The sequence below is a fragment of the Canis lupus genome, chromosome 6, assembly GCF_003254725.2.
Source record: "Canis lupus dingo isolate Sandy chromosome 6, ASM325472v2, whole genome shotgun sequence".
Taxonomy (NCBI): Eukaryota; Metazoa; Chordata; class Mammalia; order Carnivora; family Canidae; genus Canis; species Canis lupus.
In genome coordinates this window covers 39,903,769-39,923,330 of record NC_064248.1, presented here as the reverse complement: position 1 = coordinate 39,923,330, position 19,562 = coordinate 39,903,769, and the positions used below count along the sequence as shown (strand labels likewise).

Here is a 19,562-nt window from a genome sequence, read left to right as displayed (position 1 = left end):
AAGTTTAAGGACGCGCAGCGACCCGGCCCCCTCCCGTGTGGGCAGCCCGGGCACCTAGTGTGCATCCGGTTCAGGGGCTCGTACCCCCACCCCCACCCCGGGAAGCAGGTGCCTCGGAATGTACCGCAGACCCTGCCTGTCCCCTGCTGGTTGTTTCCCAGCTGCATCAGGAGGTGTCCAGAGGCGCCCCCAGGTGCCCAGCTGCACGGCGAGGAGCCCCAACTGCTGTCCCAGTGCTGGCTGCCCGGACCTGTGAGGACGTCGGTCCCTGGCACGGGGGAGAGTCCAGAAATGCTGAGAAGAGTGGCCAGCACCCGCAGTGCGCTCGGGGAGCGGCTCCTGGTCAGGAGGGCGGGGGTGAGGACAGAGGACGGCTCCTCCCAGGAGGAGCTAGTGACCCGTCCACGCCCGCGGCTTTGCTCCCAGGCCTGGCTGGCTCCAGGCACGCAGCTGGGGCCCCTGGCCTCCGTGTTGCTTGAGGGCCCCGGTGAGCCGGTGGAGGCGGCCCCCGCGCTGCGGAGCCCAGTGCCCTGTTCTGAGCCGAAGGAGCAGAGGGCACTGCGAGCGCCCGTGCCCACCAGGTGCTGGTGCTCTGAGGACAAAGCTGCGGGGCTGGGGGCAGCGGTGCCTCCTTGAGGGGAGCGGCCAGCGATGCCCGGATCTGAGTCCAGGTGACTCGTTTAGCGGCCTGGCTGGCTGCTTGCCTGGAGCCCGGCCCGCTTGGTACCTCTGGGGAAGGTGGGCAGAGCCGGGCTGGCGGAGGCCCCGGCCCCTGGGCCCTGGATCATCAACAGTCCCCTGCTGTGCGGCAGCCCGGCTGGGGAGGTCGGGGTTCCAAACTAGGCAGCGAGGTGCTGGCTCAGCCTCCCGGCTTCTCCGGAGCCACCAGCCTCCTCTGGGTAAGGCACAGATGCAGCTTCTGAAGGGCCACCAGCCACGGGGACACTCCCAGGTGCCCGAGGGTCGTCCCTTGTCCAGGTCCACGTGTCCGGAGATGGGGTGACCCATGTGGCCCTGGCCTGGGGGTGGAGGCAGAGCCAGACCGAGTGCCTGATTGGCACGCTCCGGTGGACCCTGGGCTCGTGCTGATAAGCCTGAGGGTGGGTCTGCAGGGCCAGAGTCCAGAATCTTCTGGGCAGGGGAGTGCCCTCCCGGTGGGTGTGCCCTTGGCTAAGCTGCTGTCGCGGAGCCTGCCTTCTGCGAGGGGAGGGCCCCTTCCCAAGTGCTGCGGTGTGACCAGGCCGGTCGTGGGGTGGCAGGGCTCGAGCGCAGCGTGGGCATCCCCGACAACGGCTGGTGCCCTCGGGCCCCCTTGAGTATGGGGCCCAAGCCTGCGGTCCTGTCTGTGCAGGACGGGCTGCGGAGCAGGTGCGTCTGCCGCGCGCCTTTGGTGTTTCTTCCCCCGAAGCACCCGCGCAGGCCTGATGGCCCATCCCTGTTGCACCCTGCCCGTCCGGGGGGCAGGTGGGGCTGGGGGTGGCAGGAAGGTCGAAGTGCCTGGCTTCACTCTGGCCGGCCCCGCCTGTCCTCGGGCTCGTGGCTGGCCTTCTGGGGGGTGGCCACCAGGTGCAGGGAGCAGCAGTGTTCTGGGGTGCCCCCCAGCAGGCCGCTATCCGTCATCCCTCCCCTGTGCCCCTGCCTTGGGGCTGACCTGGGGGTTGCTGCAGTTCGTGAGGACGGGGAGATTTGAGGAGGCTTGTCCTGGGCCGGGTGGGCAGTCGCGGACTTGGGACACCATGTTCACCGCCTCCCCCGGGAGCCATAGGGCGGCATGGGGAGTGCGCGCAGTGGGACGTGGTTGTGGGGGCCGCCCGGAAGAGGCATCACTAAGCAGCACGCATCGGTGCAGGGCTCGGACCATTGGACTCTGGGGCCCCGGGGCATGGGAAGAGCGGGACATAAACACCCCTGCTCGGGCTCCTGGTCCCCTCCACTGCCTTACTTGCTCACGGGCTGCTGACTCCTGCCGGCCATCGCTTTGCCCCGGTCCTTGCCCTGGCAAAGTCTCCCTGGGCAGAAGCAGCTCGCCTGCATCCCTGCACTGCGGCACCCCGCCCCTGCTCCCCCCACCCCGTGCTGGGGCCCGCAGGGGCAGGGGGGAGCAGGTGGGCTCGGGTGATGGGTCCTGCCGTGACCGAAGCAGGTGCTCCCCGCACGGGGTCGTAAAGAGGGGTTGTCTTCTTGGGGTGTCGTGCTAGGCACGTGCCCCACCCCAGGCGGGGGGCAGGACGGCGGCCCCACCTCCATGGCTGCCTGAGGCCAGATCTAGGCCACTGCCCCGTTTAAATGTAGGGCAGGGACTCCTGAACGAGAGCAGGGAGGACCAGTGCGGCACCCTGTCGCGGAGCACCCGCCCGTCCGCATGATACAGCATGCGGGAGGCTGGCGTCCCCACGGCGTGCGCTCCGGCTTCTGCCCGGAGAGACGCACTCTGCTTCATTCTTCAAGGCACAGCAGCCAGACGGGCGCCCTGAGGGGCAGCCTGCAAACATCGTCGGTCACCTGGCGCGCGCTGGACGCCAGGCTGTTTCCCAGGCAGGCGGAGATGCACAGGGGGTGGGTGTTGCACCCGGCACCTGCCGGCCTGGCCCGCGCCCGTGCCCCCGCCCGGAGAGTGAGGCCGCGCGGGCTGCTTTGCCCACCCAGCAGGCCCCGTGGGGGAAGGGCGGTGGGACGCTTGTCACCTGGAATCGGGGTTTCCTCTGCCCCTCGGGAGGTCCTCGCCTGAGCTTCGTATCAGGTTCCGAGGCCTGGGGAGCAGGCTGTGTGAACGCCCCCTGTGCTGCGTTACGGCGACATGGAGCTGGGACGAGAGCCAGGGACTGGCCCCAGGCAGCGTGGGGCTGCTCAGCCAGGGTACTCCACCAGGGGCTCCTACTCCCACGTCCTCTCCCCACCCCCAGACGTCGGGGTGCCGTCATCCCTGAAGACCCCGAGACAGGCCCTCCTGTGCCAGCGGCTCTTGGGGAGAGCCCTTCCAGCCGTCAGGGAGACGGACCCGGGCTGCCAGCCTGTAGCCCACCCTGGAGGCCGCCCACCTGCCTGGCAGGGCCTGCAGGGTCAGGGGTCGCTGGGGGTGCCAGGAAGCCGGTGCAGCTGCTATAGCCGCTGCGAGGCTCGGGGGCAGCTCTGTGGCGGGTGGAGCGCTCCCTGCCGCTGCAGACCCTGCACATCAGCACTGTTGGTGCGCGTCGGGCAGCCCGGCCTGGGCAGGACCTTGGCGCTCTGTCCTCCGGCAGAGCCGGGCCTCAGGGCTGCTTCCCCTGGGCGCCAGCCGCCCCACCCCGCCCTCCGCCCTCACGGGGGACAAGGGCAGAGGTCCTTGTCAGGGCCACCCAGCCCTGGGGCCAAGCACCCCCAGCGGGCATGGCTGCACCTCAGGCCTCCTCGGTCCTCCACACCCTCTGCATCCTTCATCTGCCTGGGATTTTGCTACGAAAGGAGCATGAGAGAGGCTCGGGCTCTTCGTAGGAGGGGCTCCCGCGTGGATGGAGCCCAGGGATTCCAGGGGCTGCGGGGTCTGGTATAACCATGGGAGACACAGGTGTCTGCGGTGACCCTGGCAGATGGGGATCTGGGCGCTGCCCGTGTGCAAGCCCCTGGCATGCACGGCCGCTGACTCGGGGGGAGTGTGACCGCAGGAGCGCCCAGGGGTCCTGGCTGAGAGCAGTGTCCTGTAGCTCACGCGTGCTTGTACCTAGATTTCATGCTGATACCGAGATAGCTTGGATGTGCGGGTTACGTAAGGCGTTTTCCAGATTCCCGTCTGTCTGTCTGACCTTCACGTGGCTGCTGGATGACTGGACAGGGCGTCTGGGGCTCCCTTGGGGCTCCCGTGGGTCGGCTGCGGCGGACGTTCCTGCACAGAGCGGGGGGGATGGTGTGGGTTTTGCAGGCCCGGGGGCCTCGCCTCCTCTGGGCAGCTGGGGTGGACCCCGGAGGGGGCCTCGGGGCCAGGAGACTTGCAAGGCCACCAGGCAGTGAGGGTGGCCGCTGCTGTCCATCCGCGTCCCCGTGCCTCCGAGGAAAGGCCGCCTGGCAAATTTTCTTGCTGCACAGAGGACTCGGCCGGCCTGGCTGGAGCTTGTATGGGTTGGACCCAGAGCTCCTCCGTGTGTCGCCTGGCCCCCGCCCGCCTAACCTGTCCGAGCACCTGGGGGGACTGGGGAGGGGGCAAGCCGGGCTGCCGGGCGCTGTGTAGCCAGAGCCAAGCGCATACCCTCCTGGGCCCCAAGCCTCGCAGGAACAGGCCTTGTTCAGATCGAGCCCCGAGGCCTTGCGCTCAGCCGTGGGGCTCGGACGGTGTCCCCGGTACAGGCCGTCCCTGCCAGAGGCCCCGCCGGCTGTTCGGGCACTTGGGGCCTCCGCCCTGCCCTGCCGTGCACACTTGCTCGGTCCTCCTTTTCCTTTGGCCAAATGCCCCTCAATCCTCTTTTCTATGACAAAGCGTGACCGTAGGATCTGTTTCTCACGAGGGGGAGGCTCCCTTTAAAGACCAGCGAGCGGACGGATGCGGGCGCCCTGGGCAGCTACAGGGTTGGGGGTGGGCTCCAGCGGAGCAGGGCGCTGCTGGCGGGCGGGCCTCCGGCTGGGAGCCTCAGCCCGCACCTCAGCCCCGCGGGGTTCCCGTGTGGGGCCGGGTGCCCGAGGCCCTCGCGTGCTGGGGCTCCCTGGGCTTTGGGGGGCTTCTTTCCTGTGAGTCATGCTGTTTCTCCTGTTTCTCTTTATTCTCTCTGTGTATTTGTGTTGTGTGACCGAGCAGCCGGGCCTTGTCTGCCGCGTGGGCGTCGGCCTCCCTCCATGCTCCATCTCGCCCCCTGCCGGCCGCGTGTGACCAGGCCCGGGTCTCGGCGCGGCCGCCACCGCGGGGGCCATGGGGAGCTCCGCCTCCTCGCTGGCCACCGAGACCGAGTCGGACCACGGCTTCCCCGGGGCGCCACCGTACCCCGGGCCCCCTGCAGCAGCCGGCTGGTGTAGGAGCGGCCCTGGGGGCCCCGTCTGGGGCGGTGCCCTGGTCACCCGGCAGCACCAGCCCCCGAGGCCCCGGGCCCGAAGGTAAGAAGGTGGGGACGGGTGGCCCGAGGACAGGGTTTGCAGGGATGGGGCCCCAGACGGAGCTGCAGGGGAAGCCCGGGGCTCCGGGCGGCGTGGGTCTGGGCCTGGCTGGCTGCTGCACCTGCGACAGGGACGGGGTGGCCTGCCTGCGGGGCTCTGGCTGCCCAGTCAGCTGCTCCTGCCGAAGCCTCTTTGGGAGCCTGTTGCTCGGGGTGGGGTGCAGGGGAGGCCCCGGTGCGTGTATGCGGTGCCACTGCGCTGCACACCTTCCCATGTGGGCCGCCTGTAGCCGCGGCCCCGCTCCGCCCGGAGTCCAGCCTATGCTGCCTCGGCCCCCCGGGGTGCCTGGCTCGGAGGTTCTGGGGTGACGGGCACTGCCTACTGCTCGGGTCTGGGGCTGCTGGGCCCCGACGTCCCCCTCCTGCCTTTAGCCCACCCTGTGGCCCCACTGGACAGGGGCACCCGCTGCTCGGCAGGCGCTCAGGCTCCTCCAGCCTTGGGTGGAGGCCGTGGTAAGGCGCTCTCCCTCTCAGGCGCCTACCTTGCCGCCTTGGCCGTCACATCCATGGACACGGCTTGCTGGGGTCGGTGGGACGGGCAGCGTCCTGATGGGTGTCCCTTCTGGGGTGCTGTTAGACCGGAGGCCCACGCCCCCAGCAGAGGGGCAGCTGGCACGGCCCTCGGGTGGTCAGAGTCAGCGTCAGATTGTCGGGAGCTTGCTGTGCGGGCGTTACGGTATAGGGGACGCGCTCACAGACGTGTGTGTCTTTCTGCGGCAGCCTTCTTGCCCTCTAACCTCACCCCCACAAGGTGCAGCTGCAGGGTTTGGAGTTGCTCACCCACATGGCCCCCGGGCACCCCGCCCTTGGCCACCCTGTCTCCTGCCCATGGACGTGCCTTTTCTGGAGATGTCCTACAAGTGGAATCCTATATCTTTTGTGCCCGGTTTCTTTCACCAAGTGTGACACCCTCAGGGTCTGGCCACAGGGTAGCAGGTGCCAGAGCTTTGTTCCTTCTGGCCGAATAATGAATACCCCATTGTACGGACGGACCCCATCCCATTGTAGCCAGCCTGCAGTTAACGAACATTTGGGTATTTCCGCTTGATTTTTATGAACCGTGCCGCTGTGAGCATCCACGTGCCAGCTCCCACGCCGACACGTTCTCCCTTGGGTGGGGACCCTGGACGTGACGGCTGACAGTTACTAGACTCGGCTTAACTCTAAAAAACTACCAGGCTGTTTGCCACCAGCGGTGTAGGGGAGGGCACTGGTTCCCCTCCAGCCCAGCCTGGCCTACGCTCGTAACCATCTGGTTCTAGACATGCCGGCGGGTGTGGGGCGCCGTCCCCACGTGGTTTGATCGGCATCTCCCTGACTGAGGACGCGGGGCATCTTCCCTTCATCTGTCCATACGCTTCTTAGAAATTCCCATTTACTTCCTTAGGCTAAACTGCTGGGAGTAGGATTCCTGGGTCTGGAGGGCCGGCCCCACGAGCGGCAGGCCGGGTAGACCCTGTGGGGCTAGCCAGGCAGCAACCTCGTGCCATGCCCGAGCGTGCAGAGGGGCACGTGTCTGCGTCACTTTGGATCCTGGCGCCGCTGCCGCACCAAGTCGAACCTTCTCGTTCCCCTGGCCTCCTGTCGGCCTCCTCCCCCCGGGGGCACAGCGGCTCTTTCCCACCGCCCACCGTAGCCAGCCAGACCCAGGGCAGTCACTGTGCACCCCTGGGAGCAGCAGGCAAGGCAGGAGGAAATGCCGTGGGCCACCTCGAGGGAGTCACAGACACCCCGGCTTGGGGAGCGGGGGTAGGCAGATGGCAGGAAGAGTGACAGGCAGGTGGCCACACAACCACCCCGACAGGCGCCCTGCCCCCAACACCCCTGTACACGTGGACACACGGATGCACACGTGTGCTGCTCTGCCACCGGGTGGAGGCGCGGCCTGCCCCGGGGGACCAGGGGGCCCTGAGGAAACCAGAACACCTGCCACGCCTGGGCCCACTGCCTCCTGGGCCGGAGCCACCCGATTGCCCTGCTGCGGCCAGGAGAGCCAAGTGCGGGCGTGTTTCCCTGTCTCCACCGCCAGGGAGACACAGAGCAGGAGGGTGATCCCAGAGGAAGGCGCCCGGGCACGCCTCCGAGCCTCGGGGTCAGAGGTCAGGCGGCCGCAGCTGTCGCCTTGTGTGTGGGGATGCCACGTGTCAGCCCACCATGTCTGGTGGGGAGAGGCATCCCCCAGTGGGGACCGGGAGCGTCCACGTCCTGCTGACGTGTGTCCTGCTAACTGGGGGACTTTGCTGTGTGCCCCAGCGCAGCCCCACTCCCCCCTCTTGGATAGGAATGTGGTGCTGGCAGTCCCCAGATTCGGAAGGCACCGCAGGTACTTGGGGTGGGGGTTCTCTGGACAGTTGCCTCAATTTCCAGTTGACTTGGCCTTTCTTTCCAAGGCAGCTGGTGCCCCCCAGGACACGATCCAGTCCATGCCCTGGAGTACGTGATGCCGTGGAGTCTGCCGTGGGTCCGGGCTCCCTACGGCGGGCTTCCTCCCGGGCTGGTTGGGTGCCCTGACCTCTCAGTGTCTCCTGAGCCCTCGGCTCCTGCCCAGGCCGCGCATCAGGTTGGGGTGACCCTAGGGTTGGGGCGTCAGAGGAGGGGGGGCCCAGGGACATGAAGGCAGGGGCCCGATCACGGGCTCCTCCAGGCACCCAGCCGCTGACCCCGGAGCCACTTCACCTCAGCCTGCCCAGTGACACCGAGATGTGGGCGCGGGGGTCAGAGAGGGAGCAGAGCGCTGTCCCTGCCAGCTGTGCGGGGGCCCCTGTGCCACTGCTTGTCCTCTGGGTCCCCAGGGCTAAACTTAAGTTTTAGGCGCTGTCTCCATTTAAACCTCTCTGAACCCCAGATACAGTCTTTGTGACGTGCTTTATCCACCACCATGGCTGTGAAACCTGCCGTGTCCCACCTGTGTGCCCGGGCGCTGGCCAGGACCAGCGGACACCAGGCCTCGTGGTCAGCTGGGCCCGGGTCACGGACTGGCCAGCTAGCGGATTAGGAGGGTCAGCAGGAGTTGAGCCCCCTCCGTCCCCAGGCTGTCCTCACCTTGCATCTGGGACCTCTCTGAGCCCTGGGGCTGAGGGCAGGTGTTCTAGCAGGGCTCATCCACCTCCTGCACGTGGCTCCCACACGAGGACAGGGGCTGAGTCTTTTCTCTGGAGACCCCTCTTGGGGCAGAGGGTCTGCAAAGTGTCGGACTAGCTCTGCTGGCCCCTGGGACCAAGCCAGGTGAGGTGCGGGGTGAGAGGCCGGCCCCTGAGCCTGGAACTGGGGTGCAGGCGGCCCAGGGCTGAACACGTGCATGTGTGTCCGTGGGCACAAGCTGTGACCCACACCTGGACTGCGGGCCCTTCCCTGAGTGGGGAGTGGCATGGGGGGCCCCGGCGGTCTCCAGGAAGGTTTCCAAGGCTTTCATAGCACAGAAGCCAGGGCGAAGCTGAGCTGCCCCGCTCTGCTGGTGCCGAGGGCCCTGCGTTGAGCCCAGCCTGGCACTGCCGCACCCGCTCGCCCTACGGCCCTGCCTGGCAAGGCCGTGGGAGCCCGTGAGCCGCAGCGTGCAGGCTGGAAGGTGGCCTCTCAGTTGGCCCCGGGCCCTGGGAAACCATCCTATTGCTCAGGGAGGTTTTTCGATTTTTTGAAGAAGCAAGTTTTCTTTCTTCCTGAACCAAAAGGGTTCGGCAGAAACAGCGTCAGAATCCTAGGCTTTGTGCCTCAAACAGAACAATTGATTTTTCTCCCGGGCAGAGCATCTGCAGTCAGCGTAGGGACTGGGTTGAGCTGTGTAGACGCCCCTCACACCCAGACTAGCTCTCGAGAAGCAGGTCGAGGGGCCGGCCGCGCCCCCGGACACTGACCCAGCTCCCGCCGAGGCACCCGAGCGCCCCACATGCACTGCCCTCGGCTGTGCCAGGCACTGCCCACGCCCAGGCTCGTGGGGTGCCTGGCCCGTCCCTGCGGCCCCTCCTCCGGGGCCGGTGCCCGAGCGTCGGCCTTGCCTCTGAGCCATAGGTGTGACCTGGGACGGGGGCTGCAGCCAGGGGAGGAGGCACTTGGGGACAGGCTGCTAGAGCAGCTGCTACGCACAGGCTCCTCCGTTTGTCCCACTTTGACCTTGGGCACCCCGTGCCCCACCTGCCCGGTAACCTCACAGGGCTGGGCAGCGCTCCGCTACCGCCCCACAGGGCTGCCGGGTGCCAGCAGGACCGGGCAGGGTGCGCGAGCGGCGGCCTAGGTTGGCAGTGGGCAGGGGAGTGGACGGGCCTGCCCCTCGGGCAACAGCCCGTCCCTCCCGTGAGCCATGCGTGCCCAGGCTCAGCCGTGTGCCGGCGGGCGGGCCTCAGCACTGCGGGATGGCCTCACGGTCAGGTGCGTGCCCAGGGGCCCGGGAAGACCGGAGGCAGCTGCTTCGGGGACGCAGCCGGCAGCCCCAGTCGGGGTGGTCGTCACCCCCTCATGCCCTGGCCCCCCAGCTCTTTTTTTTTTTTTGAGATGAAATTTACATTAAGTATTTCAGAGGCCGTGACCCGCTGGTACCCAGCGTCACCATCCCCCCCCCCCCCCCGGGGCCCCCCGGCTTCCAGCCGCCTTTGCATCTCCTGCCCAAAGCTTTGGTGCAAACAACTCCGCGGCCTGTGGCCTTTGTGTCCGGCTTCCCCCACGTGGCGTCTGGTCGGGCACGTGCGCGTTGTAGCCTGCACCACACGCACGTGTCCTCCGTTCCCTGACGGGGTTTGTTACCACCGCCTGACTGTCGTGAGTGGATCTGCCCGTGGGTTTGCTAGGGTTCTGCTCCTCTCTGCCCGGGGGGGTGTGTGCGGGGCTGGTGCCAAGTCGCAGAGGCCGCGGGGGCGCTGGGCCATCCCCACCCTGCACGCCCCGGGGGCCCTGAACCATCTCCGGGGTTTGCTTTGCTCTTTCCTGAGGCAGGTGATGTGAGCATCTCTCCACGCGTGCCCGTGGCCGCTCATGTGTCCTCTGGAGAAATGACAGTTCCAGGCCTGTTTCTGAAAAGAGTTTTTATTGTCTGTTGTTCAGTTGTAAGAGCTCTTTGTTTCCTGGATACAAGACCCTTTTCAGATACGATTTGCAAATATTTTCTCTCATTTTATGAGTTCTCATCGCTCTCTTAGCTGTGCTCTTTGAAGCACGGAAGTTACTCATCTTCCTGAAGTATAATTTTTTTCCTTTATTTGCCTGTGCTTTTAGTGCCACGTGTAATAATCCATTGTGAAAATCAAGATCACAAAACATTTTTTAAGATTTTATGTATTTTGAGAGAGCGCACGTGCGAGCAGGGGAGGGGTGGCGGGGCAGAGAGCCTCAAGCAGACTCCCCGCTGAGCCCAGAGCCCAAAGGACCCAGCAACGTGCCCTTCAAGGTCACAGAAATTACTTAGGTTTTTTTTTCTACAAGTTTTGTGACTTTCACTCCTACATTTCGATTATTGATCCATTTTGAGTTAATTTTTGAATATGGTGTGAAGAAAGGGCCCATCTTCCTTCCTTAGTGCTTAGATCCTGCCCTCCCAGCACCATTCGTTGAAAACTGCCCTTTCCCTACGGAGGGGTCTCGGCACCACTGCCTAATATGATTTCACCCAAGGCGGCCGGCTGGCTCAATAGAGCCTCATAATCTTAATCTCGAGGCTGTGAGTTCAGGCCCCACATTGGGCATGGTACCTACTGAAAAGAAAAGAAAAATAAGGAGTGACTTGACCGGATGTGCGAGGGCATGTCTCCGGGTCCTTCAGCCCTGCCGTCCTGGCCGCACGGACCGTGTGGGGACTTGCGGTGTGTCCCTGTGGCAGTGCCGCTGGTCCTGATACTCCCTCTTTGAGGATTGTTTTGGCTTCTTGGGGGAGTCCTTGCAGTTTGACATGAATTTCAAAATCCACTTTTTCCGTTCCTGGTGGTGGGGGGGAAGGGGCCACTGGGAAGTTGGTGGGGATTGCATTCCTCCTGTGAATCTGTAGGTCACTTTGGGTGTGACCGTCACATCAGCTGTATGGTCTTCTCTCTGAGCCCAGGGTGAGTGTCTGCTCGTTGGGGTCTTCTGTGGTTTCTTCCAGTTGAGCGTTGTAGTGCTCAGAGTACAAGGGTTCTTCTTAAGATGTATCCCTAGGTGTTGGTGTAATTCTAGATGAGACCATTCTCCCACCTTCCCTTCTGTTGTGGCTGGCACGGCAACATGGCTCATGGCTGTGTGTCGGTCTCGTGCCCTCCAGTGTCGCTGGGTTCATCCGTTAGCCCTAGTGGTGGTTTTGGTGGATTCTTGGGGTTTCTTTTTTTTTTTTTTTAATTTTTATTTATTTATGATAGTCATACAGAGAGAGAGAGAGAGGCAGAGACACAGGCAGAGTGAGAAGCAGGCTCCATGCACTGGGAGCCCAATGTGGGATTCGATCCCGGGTCTCCAGGATCGTGCCCTGGGCCAAAGGCAGGTGCCAAACCGCTGCGCCACCCAGGGATCCCGGATTCTTGGGGTTTCTATGTGTAGGATCGTGCCCTCTGTAAGCACAGGTGGCTTTACCTCTTCCTCCCCACTTGGATGCCTCTTAGCTCTTTGGCTGCCTCGTTGCTCTGGCTGGGACTGCAGTACGGTGCTGAGCCCCGGGTCTCAGGGGGACAGCCCGCAGCATGTCACCGCTGGGACGTGTGCCTGCTTTTGAGGAGGCCCTCTATCTAGCCTGTCGAGAAAGCTCACTTGTACGCTCCTGGAACTGATCAAAGTTGGCCTCCCCAGCAGGTTCCGTGGCCTCCAAGGTGGTGTGGCTCTGCCCTGTCCCGGCGTCTCCCCAGGCCCGCCCCTCCAGAGGGGTCTCGGGACACACCTGTGAGGTCCCTTGGGGCCTCCTGAGCCCTCAGAGTCCTGGAGCCCCACATGGGCTGCGCTCCAGGGCCTGCCGTTATAGCTCAACCCCTTTGTCCCAGAGGACACTGTTGCCCTGGGCCTGCACTGATCGGGACCTTCCCTTGCAGCCACACGCACTCGCCTGGGTCCATGGCCACGGTCGGGGAGTGGTCCTGTGCGCGCTGCACCTTCCTGAACCCGGCCGGCCAGCGCCAGTGCTCCATCTGCGAGGCTCCCCGGCACAAGCCCGACCTCGACCAAATCCTCAGGCTCAGCGTGGAGGAGCAGAAATGGCCCTGCGCCCGCTGCACCTTCCGGAACTTCCTGGGCAAGGAGACTTGCGAGGTGTGTGGCTTTGCCCCAGAGCCCGTGCCTGGCGCCTCTCTGCTGCCGGTCATCAACGGAGTCCTGGCAGAGCCCAGGGGCGGCTGCAAGGAGGACACGGGTCCCGTGCGGATGGGGGGGCTGGCGCCTGCAGAGCCGCCTCGGGGGCGGCCCAACGAGGAGGAGGAGGAGGAGGAGGCCTTGGAGGAGGAGCAGCAAAGGGCGGCGGATCCCGGGAGTGGCTGGGCCTGCCAGCGCTGCACGCTGCACAACACGCCGGTGGCCAGCTCCTGCTCTGCCTGCGGGGGCCCCCGGAAACTCTCGCTGCCCAGAATACCCCCCGAGGCCCTGGTGGTCCCTGAGGTCGTTGCCCCTGCCGGCTTCCACGTCATTCCGGCCCCACCCCAACCCGGGGAAGGCACCGAGGCTGACCCTCCCCCTGCCACCGACCAGGAGCCGCCCCGGGCGCCGTCCTTCGGCCCCTTCTCGCCCACCCTGCAGAACAACCCTGTGCCTCGCAGCCGCCGCGAGGTACCCCCGCAGCTGCAGCCACTGGTGCCTGAGGCTTCCCAGCCTTCACCCTCTGCCAGCTCCAAGGGGCCCTCCCAGGGCCCAGGGCGGACTGCAGCTGGGGCGTCCCGCCTGGCGGAGCTGCTGTCGAGCAAGCGACTGGGCATGCTGGAGGAGGAGGCCGAGGGCAGCCCGGTGCCGCACCGCTGTGGCTCCTGCTCCGAGGCCGGGCCCTCGAGCCCTGTGCGCTGTGAGGCCTGCGGTGCCGCACCGGGCAGCGATGTCATCGACCTGGCTGGAGACACTGTGCGCTACAAGCCAGCCAGCCCCTCCAGCCCCGACTTCACCACCTGGTCGTGCGCCAAGTGCACGCTCAAGAACCCCACGGCGGCCCCCCGGTGTACGGCCTGCGGCTGCTCCAAGCTACACGGCTTCCAGGAGCACGGTGAGCCCCCCACCCGCTGCCCAGACTGCGGCGCCGACAGGCCTGGGCCCTGCTCAGCCCACAAGGCCAGCTACCCATTCCCTGTGGCGCCGCCCGAGTGCCCGAGCCAGTGGGCCTGCCCTGCCTGTACTCTGCTCAACGCGCCCCGGGCCAAGCACTGTGCCGCCTGTCACACGCCCCAGCTCCTGGTGGCCCAGCGCCGGGGCGTCGCCCCCCTGAGGCGCAGGGAGAGCATGCACGTGGAGAAGCGGCGGCAGACAGACGAGGGTGAGGCCAAGGCCCTCTGGGAAAACATCGTGGCCTTCTGCCGGGAGGTGAGCGCCCTCGAACAGCTGGCTCTCCCCCACCCCCAATCAAGGCGGTTGCTCCTTTGTCCTTCCTTGCTGTCTGTCCTCTGGCCAGAGGGGCAGCACCCCCCTCCCGCGAGCTCTGAGCTCCAGCCTGCTCCCTGTCCCCACATCCTGCCCCTTCTTCCCCTGTACCCACGAGGGTCCGTGACTCCGTGGCCTGTGCTCCTGGCCCTCCTCAGTTGTGATTTCCCGTAGATGGTGAAGCCACCGGGGGAGGGGGGGTGCAGGGGGAGGCTTCGTGCAGCAGGCGGGCCCCGTGCTTCCCCTGGCCGTGGAGACCCTGCTGGAACAGGATTGGGACTCTCCCTCATGCTCTTCTGCCCTTGGAGGTGTGGGAAGCCTGAAACCAGTGCAGCACGACCCCCAGAGTCACTGGGAGGGGCTGTCTGTCTCCCCCCGGGTTGCCACCCCATCACTGCCAGCCGCCTATCCTGACAGCCTGTCTGGGGGCGTGTGTCCTGGCTTCCACGTCCCAGCCAAGCTCCCACGTCTCTTATTGGGGCCTTCGGCGTGGCAGGGGAGCCGCCCAGGTTCCCTGCACCCTGTGGCCTCTAGGGTGGGGGCTGGAGCCCCCAGGGGCATGCAGTGTCCCGGTGGGCTGCGGTCCCCCGTGCCCACACAGGGTGGTGTGGCTCACCCAAGCCCTGGCCTAACCCTCCACATCAGTCAGGGTGGCCACACACACACACTTTTCCTTCTGGAGCATTTTCAGGGTGTTCCGGGTGGTGGGCCTCAACCAGGTGGAGTCTGAGTGTGAGGCCATGCCCCTACAGAACAGTGTGAACTTCGTGGACGACAGCTTCCCCCCGGGGCCCGAGTCTGTGGGCTTCCCCGCGGGCGACAGCGTCCAGCAGCGCGTGCGGCAGTGGTTGCGGCCCCACGAGATCAACTGCTCCGTCTCCAGGGACCACAGCGCCTCGTGGTCTGTGTTCCACACTCTCCGGCCCTCGGACATCCTCCAGGGGCTGCTGGGGAACTGCTGGTGAGCTGGGCGCCCACAGAGGGGCTGGGCAGCGGACAGTGTGGCAGTGCTCGTGGTGAGGCCCCGGCTCTGTGCAGGTTCCTGAGCGCGCTGGCCGTGCTGGCCGAGCGGCCTGACCTGGTCGAGCGGGTGATGGTCACACGCAGCCTGTGCGCCGAGGGCGCATACCAGGTGCGGCTCTGCAAGGACGGCACGTGGACAACGGTGCTCGTGGACGACATGCTGCCCTGTGACGAGGCCGGCTTCCTCCTCTTCTCCCAGGTGGCGGGGTGGGTGGGCATGGGAGGGACGTCGCGGGTGTCGGCCGGCGTCAGGCCTCGCGACTCCAGCTCCTCCCCATAGGCTCAGCGGAAGCAGCTGTGGGTGGCCCTCATCGAGAAGGCGCTGGCCAAGCTGCACGGCTCCTACTTTGCCCTCCAGGCAGGGCGCGCCATCGAAGGCCTGGCCACGCTCACCGGTGCCCCCTGTGAGAGCCTGGCGCTGCAGGTCAGCTCCACTAACCCCCGAGAGGAGCCCGTTGACACTGACCTCATCTGGGCCAAAATGCTGAGTTCTAAGGAGGCTGGGTAAGAGGGGCGGGCGCTGTGGCGGTCAGCAGCGTTGGGAGGAGAGGCGAGACGAGGGGACAGCCAGGCCGGGGCCTGGAGCGGTGGGATGAGCAGGGCAAGTGCCCTCTGACCCACAGCCTGCATCTCCAGCGTTGCCAACATCCCCCACTGCCCGGCTGGTATGGGGAGCAGGCAGGATGCTGCCCGCTGGCCTGTACCTGGAAGGCCTCATTCTGACCTGGGCCTGTGATGACCGTCAGCACCTGCTTGGAGCCGCGTGGAGGGAGCCCCACAGAGGCAGCTGGTGGGAGTGGGGTTTGCCTTCTAAGAGCTGGCACATGCTGGCCGGCGTGTCTGTGGGAAGGGCCCAGAACCTTAAACCTGGGAGAGGTGGCTCCCTCGTGCCCAAGACCTTGTGCTTTCAGCTGGTACGGGGCAGTATCGCCACTGTCGGAGAGCCACAGCCCTGCGCTGGCAGGACCGGGCCTGCCCAATCCCTAGCCCAAGGCCTCTGAGCTCTGGAAACACTGGAGGGGGCTGGGCCGGCACTTCCTGTGGCTCCCTAGGCCCCCACAGACAGGAAGGAACCCCCCCACCCTCCAGTGCTCACCACCCATCCCCCTGCCCCTGTGCAGCACCTCCCCGCTGGGGGGCAGGGCCAGCAGAGGCCCCTGGGAGCGAAGGGGCTCCCGGTCATTGAGGCTGCTCTGCCCACACAGGTTCCTCATGGGTGCCTCCTGTGGGGGGGGCAACATGAAGGTGGACGACGCTGCCTATGAGAGCCTGGGTCTGCGTCCCCGCCATGCCTACTCCATCCTGGATGTCCGCGACGTCCAGGGCTGCAGGTAGGGGCCGGGTGGATGTGTGGTGGAAGCAGTGGCAGGCGTGGTCCTGGCCCTCAGCCCTGTGGTCCACAGGCTCCTGCGCCTCCGGAACCCGTGGGGCCGCTTCTCCTGGAATGGCAGTTGGTCAGATGAGTGGCCGCACTGGCCGGGGCACCTGCGCGGCGAGCTCATGCCACACGGCAGCAACGAGGGCGTCTTCTGGATGGAGTATAGCGACTTCATCAGGTATCTGGACCCTGCAGGCCTGGGCTGTACCGTGCCTCCCCCGTGGCAGTCCCCAGGCTCCAGCTGCCTTCCCCTGGGCTCACCTCCCGTGTCACCGACGTGTCCCGCCCAACACCTCGGGCCCTGGGCAATGCTAGAATGCCGGACAGCTCGGGGTGCAGCCCTCCCCGGCGCCCCCTGCTGGTGTCCACAGGCTTCCCAGACCCTGCTTCCCGGAGATGCCAAGGGTGCCCTGGGGCAGAGGGTGGAGAGGGCGCGGGAAGCTCCTGTGCCTGAGCTCGGGTGAAAGCTGCTGGGTGGGGCTGCCCTCGCGTCTAGGTACTTCGACTCCGTGGACATCTGCAAGGTGCACTCGGACTGGCAGGAGGCGCGTGTGCAGGGCTGCTTTCCCAGCTCCGCCAGCGGCCCCGTGGGGGTGACTGCTCTCACGGTGCTGGAGCGCGCATCCCTGGAGTTTGCGCTCTTCCAGGAGGGCAGCAGGTGGGCGGGGCCGCGAGCTGGGGGCGGGGCTATGGGCGGGGGGGGGGCGCGGGGCGGGGCTATGTGACGGGATGTAGCGGCGGGGTGGCGGCCCGCTGACGGTGGGGTCGGTGGCCGCAGGCGCGCGGACTCCGTGGACAGCCACCTCCTGGACCTGTGCGTCCTGGTGTTCCGCGCGTCCTTCGGCAGCGGGGGCCGCCTGAGCCTGGGCCGCCTGCTGGCCCACAGCAAGCGTGCGGTCAAGAAGTTCGTCAACTGCGACGTGATGCTGGAGCCCGGCGAGTACGCCGTGGTGTGCTGTGCCTTCAACCACTGGAGCCCCGCGGCGCCCGGACCCCCGGCCAGCGCGCAGGGTACGCGCCCCCCCCCCGTCCCCCTGACTCCCGCCCCCCACCCTCTGAGCCCCGCTCACTCGCCCCTCCGCCCCCCTGCAGCCTCCAGCCCTCGGCGGGGGCCCCGCGCTGCACCCCGCAGCCGCCGGGCCACGTGCTGGCCGTGTACAGCTCCAGGCTGGTCATGGTGGAGCCCGTGGAGGCCCAGCCGACCACGCTGGCCGACGCCATCATCCTGCTCACCGAGAGCCGGGGCGAGCGCCACGAGGTGGGCCGGCCGGGCGGGCAGGGGGGCGGGAGGGCACCAGGAGGGCGCGGCCGGGGAACCCCGCCCGGAACCCCCGCCCACCCGCGCCCTGTCCTTGGCCAGGGCCGCGAGGGCATGACCTGCTACTACCTGACGCACGGCTGGGCGGGGCTCATCGTGGTGGTGGAGAACCGGCACCCCAAGTCCTACCTGCACGTGCAGTGCGACTGCTCCGACAGCTTCAACGTGGTGTCCACCCGGGGCAGCCTGCGCACCCAGGACAGCGTGCCCCCGCTGCACAGGTGCGCCCTGCCCCGCCCCCACGCCCCCTGGCCCCACGCCTGCACAGGCCCCCACCAGCCCTCACAGGCCCCCTCCCCCAGGCAGGTCCTGGTGATCCTGTCCCAGCTGGAGGGCAACGCGGGCTTCTCCATCACGCACCGCCTGGCGCACCGCAAGGCTGCCCAGGCCTTCCTCAGTGACTGGACAGCCTCCAGGGGCACCCACAGCCCCCCGCTCACACCCGAAGTCGCCGGCCTGCACGGCCCCCGGCCTCTGTGACCACCCCACCTTCCCAGCCCCCACGTGCACTTTACGAGGGAGACCCCAACAGAGGACGCTTGAACCAGAATCTCAGGACCCTGCCCAGGGAGCCACTAGCTGCAGTAGCTTCCCCTCGGCCTCGCCCCTGCCCTCCCTCCTGCCCAGGGCTCCCAGCACAATACCTCGAACCCGCCTGCAGCGGGGCCTGGACACCAGACCCTCTGCCCAGCCGCCTCAAGGGCGGCTTCAACCGCCAGGCTCCAACGAGGCTTCCCGTTCCCCGAGGCAGCCAAGAGCCCTGCTCCTAGAACCATCCAGGCAGGTGGGAGGCCGCGACCCCAGAGCAAGAGCAAGGGTCCCTCCCTTGTAGGGGTTCGGGCTGGGACCCAGGGTGAAGAGCTATCATCTCCTCTATGATGGATCAGAGGCTGGGACCCCAGGGCGACCAGGGACCACCCTGTCTGTAGGCCCTGAGACCAGGAGCCGTCTGTCCCCAGCTTGCCCCCAGAGCACATTGCCTGCCCCTGGCCCCCGCAGGGCAAGCGGGGCCCCTGGACTCCCAGCTGCGCGTCCCAGGAGGCGGGTGCCTGGCGACCGTGGGCTCGGGGCCAGGATGGGGAAGGGCCCGGCGGCCCCTCTGGCGACACTATGCAATTCCTGGAGCCCCTGCCAGGACCCAAGAAGCCATGTCCCAGGGGCTGCGGGTCAGGGTCCCACCAGGCCCAGCCCTGCTGCGTGGCGAGGTGATGCATGCAGCGCTGCCTGACCTCTGCCGGGAGGACCGGGGCCGGCAGCCCCTCCGGCTCCTCCCCCACCTCAGACCCCGGAGCGGCCCGTGGCCCCCGCCGTCCTCTGCCGCGGCGCCATCAGGCCGGAGTCCCGCATCTGCCGGGGACGTCTGAGGCCAGCTTCCTGGGCCCCTGGTCTCAGTGCCCAGCCCCGCGGGCCACGGGAAGCCCCGGGCCCTCCTACACCAGGAGACACTTGGGGCAGCACGGCCCTCCCTGGGGCCTCCTTTATAGCCCTTCCTTTTACTCTGAGCTGTGAATATTTTTAACCTTGTATATATGGCCAGCTCTTCCGACAGAGACTATTTTATCACTTGCAGTCCCCGTCCCTATAGGATGGTTCTTCACGGGGGTTTCCACACTCAGGCTCCAATGGACCAAATAAAAATGTTTTGTTTTCTAAGAGTGCCTCCCAGTCTGTGTGCCGCCCGTCCCGGGCACCCCGCTGCCTCCCTGCCATCCACGGGAAGGGGGTGCTCAGGGGCATCCCGTCGCTGGCACCTCTGAAGGACTGTGTCTGGGCAGGGCAGAGGCTTGGTCCAGACCCTGCGGCAGTCAGCAGCCTTGTCCCCGCGCATGTGGCTTTTCCCCATGCGACATCTACTGTCAGGGGGGCCTATCTGCATCTGCCGATCGGGGGGTGGGGGTAATGGAGCAGTGTCAGGCCTGGGTGCCAGCCGCCCCGTGCCCTCCCCGTGCCCTCCCGCACACCCTGCAAGGCCCCAGCCCCGCGTCCTGGGTGGCGGGCTCCCCAGCAGCCGCCCACGGAGGCTGCGGGTGGGTTGCGGGGCCGGCGCCGTGGAAGAGGCCTGTCACAGGCCAGCCTATCGAATGTGAAAGCAATTAAAGCCACCAGCAGTGTTCGCTCCAGGCGGGCCTCAGGCAGCGGGGCAGCTGCCACAGCACATCTCCCGGGCACGCTGCGCCTCCGCGCTGCGCTGGCCACGCGGGCTCTGTCCCGGGGGGGCTGCCGCGTGGGGTTG

General features: G+C 66.7%; 1 protein-coding gene across 1 annotated transcript; it reads left to right on the top strand.

The window, feature by feature from the left end:
* The first annotated feature begins 346 nt into the window (after positions 1-346).
* On the top strand, positions 347-18,982 carry CAPN15 (calpain 15). Its single transcript, XM_049111593.1, has 13 exons — positions 347-899; positions 4,763-5,055; positions 12,089-13,553; positions 14,363-14,571; positions 14,649-14,832; positions 14,914-15,137; positions 15,839-15,964; positions 16,037-16,189; positions 16,508-16,669; positions 16,790-17,017; positions 17,104-17,269; positions 17,372-17,550; positions 17,632-18,982. The coding sequence occupies exons 2-13, from the start codon at positions 4,874-4,876 to the stop codon at positions 17,807-17,809; spliced, it is 3,456 nt and encodes a 1,151-aa protein (XP_048967550.1). The 5' UTR covers positions 347-899; positions 4,763-4,873; the 3' UTR covers positions 17,810-18,982.
* Positions 18,983-19,562: the final 580 nt, after the last annotated feature.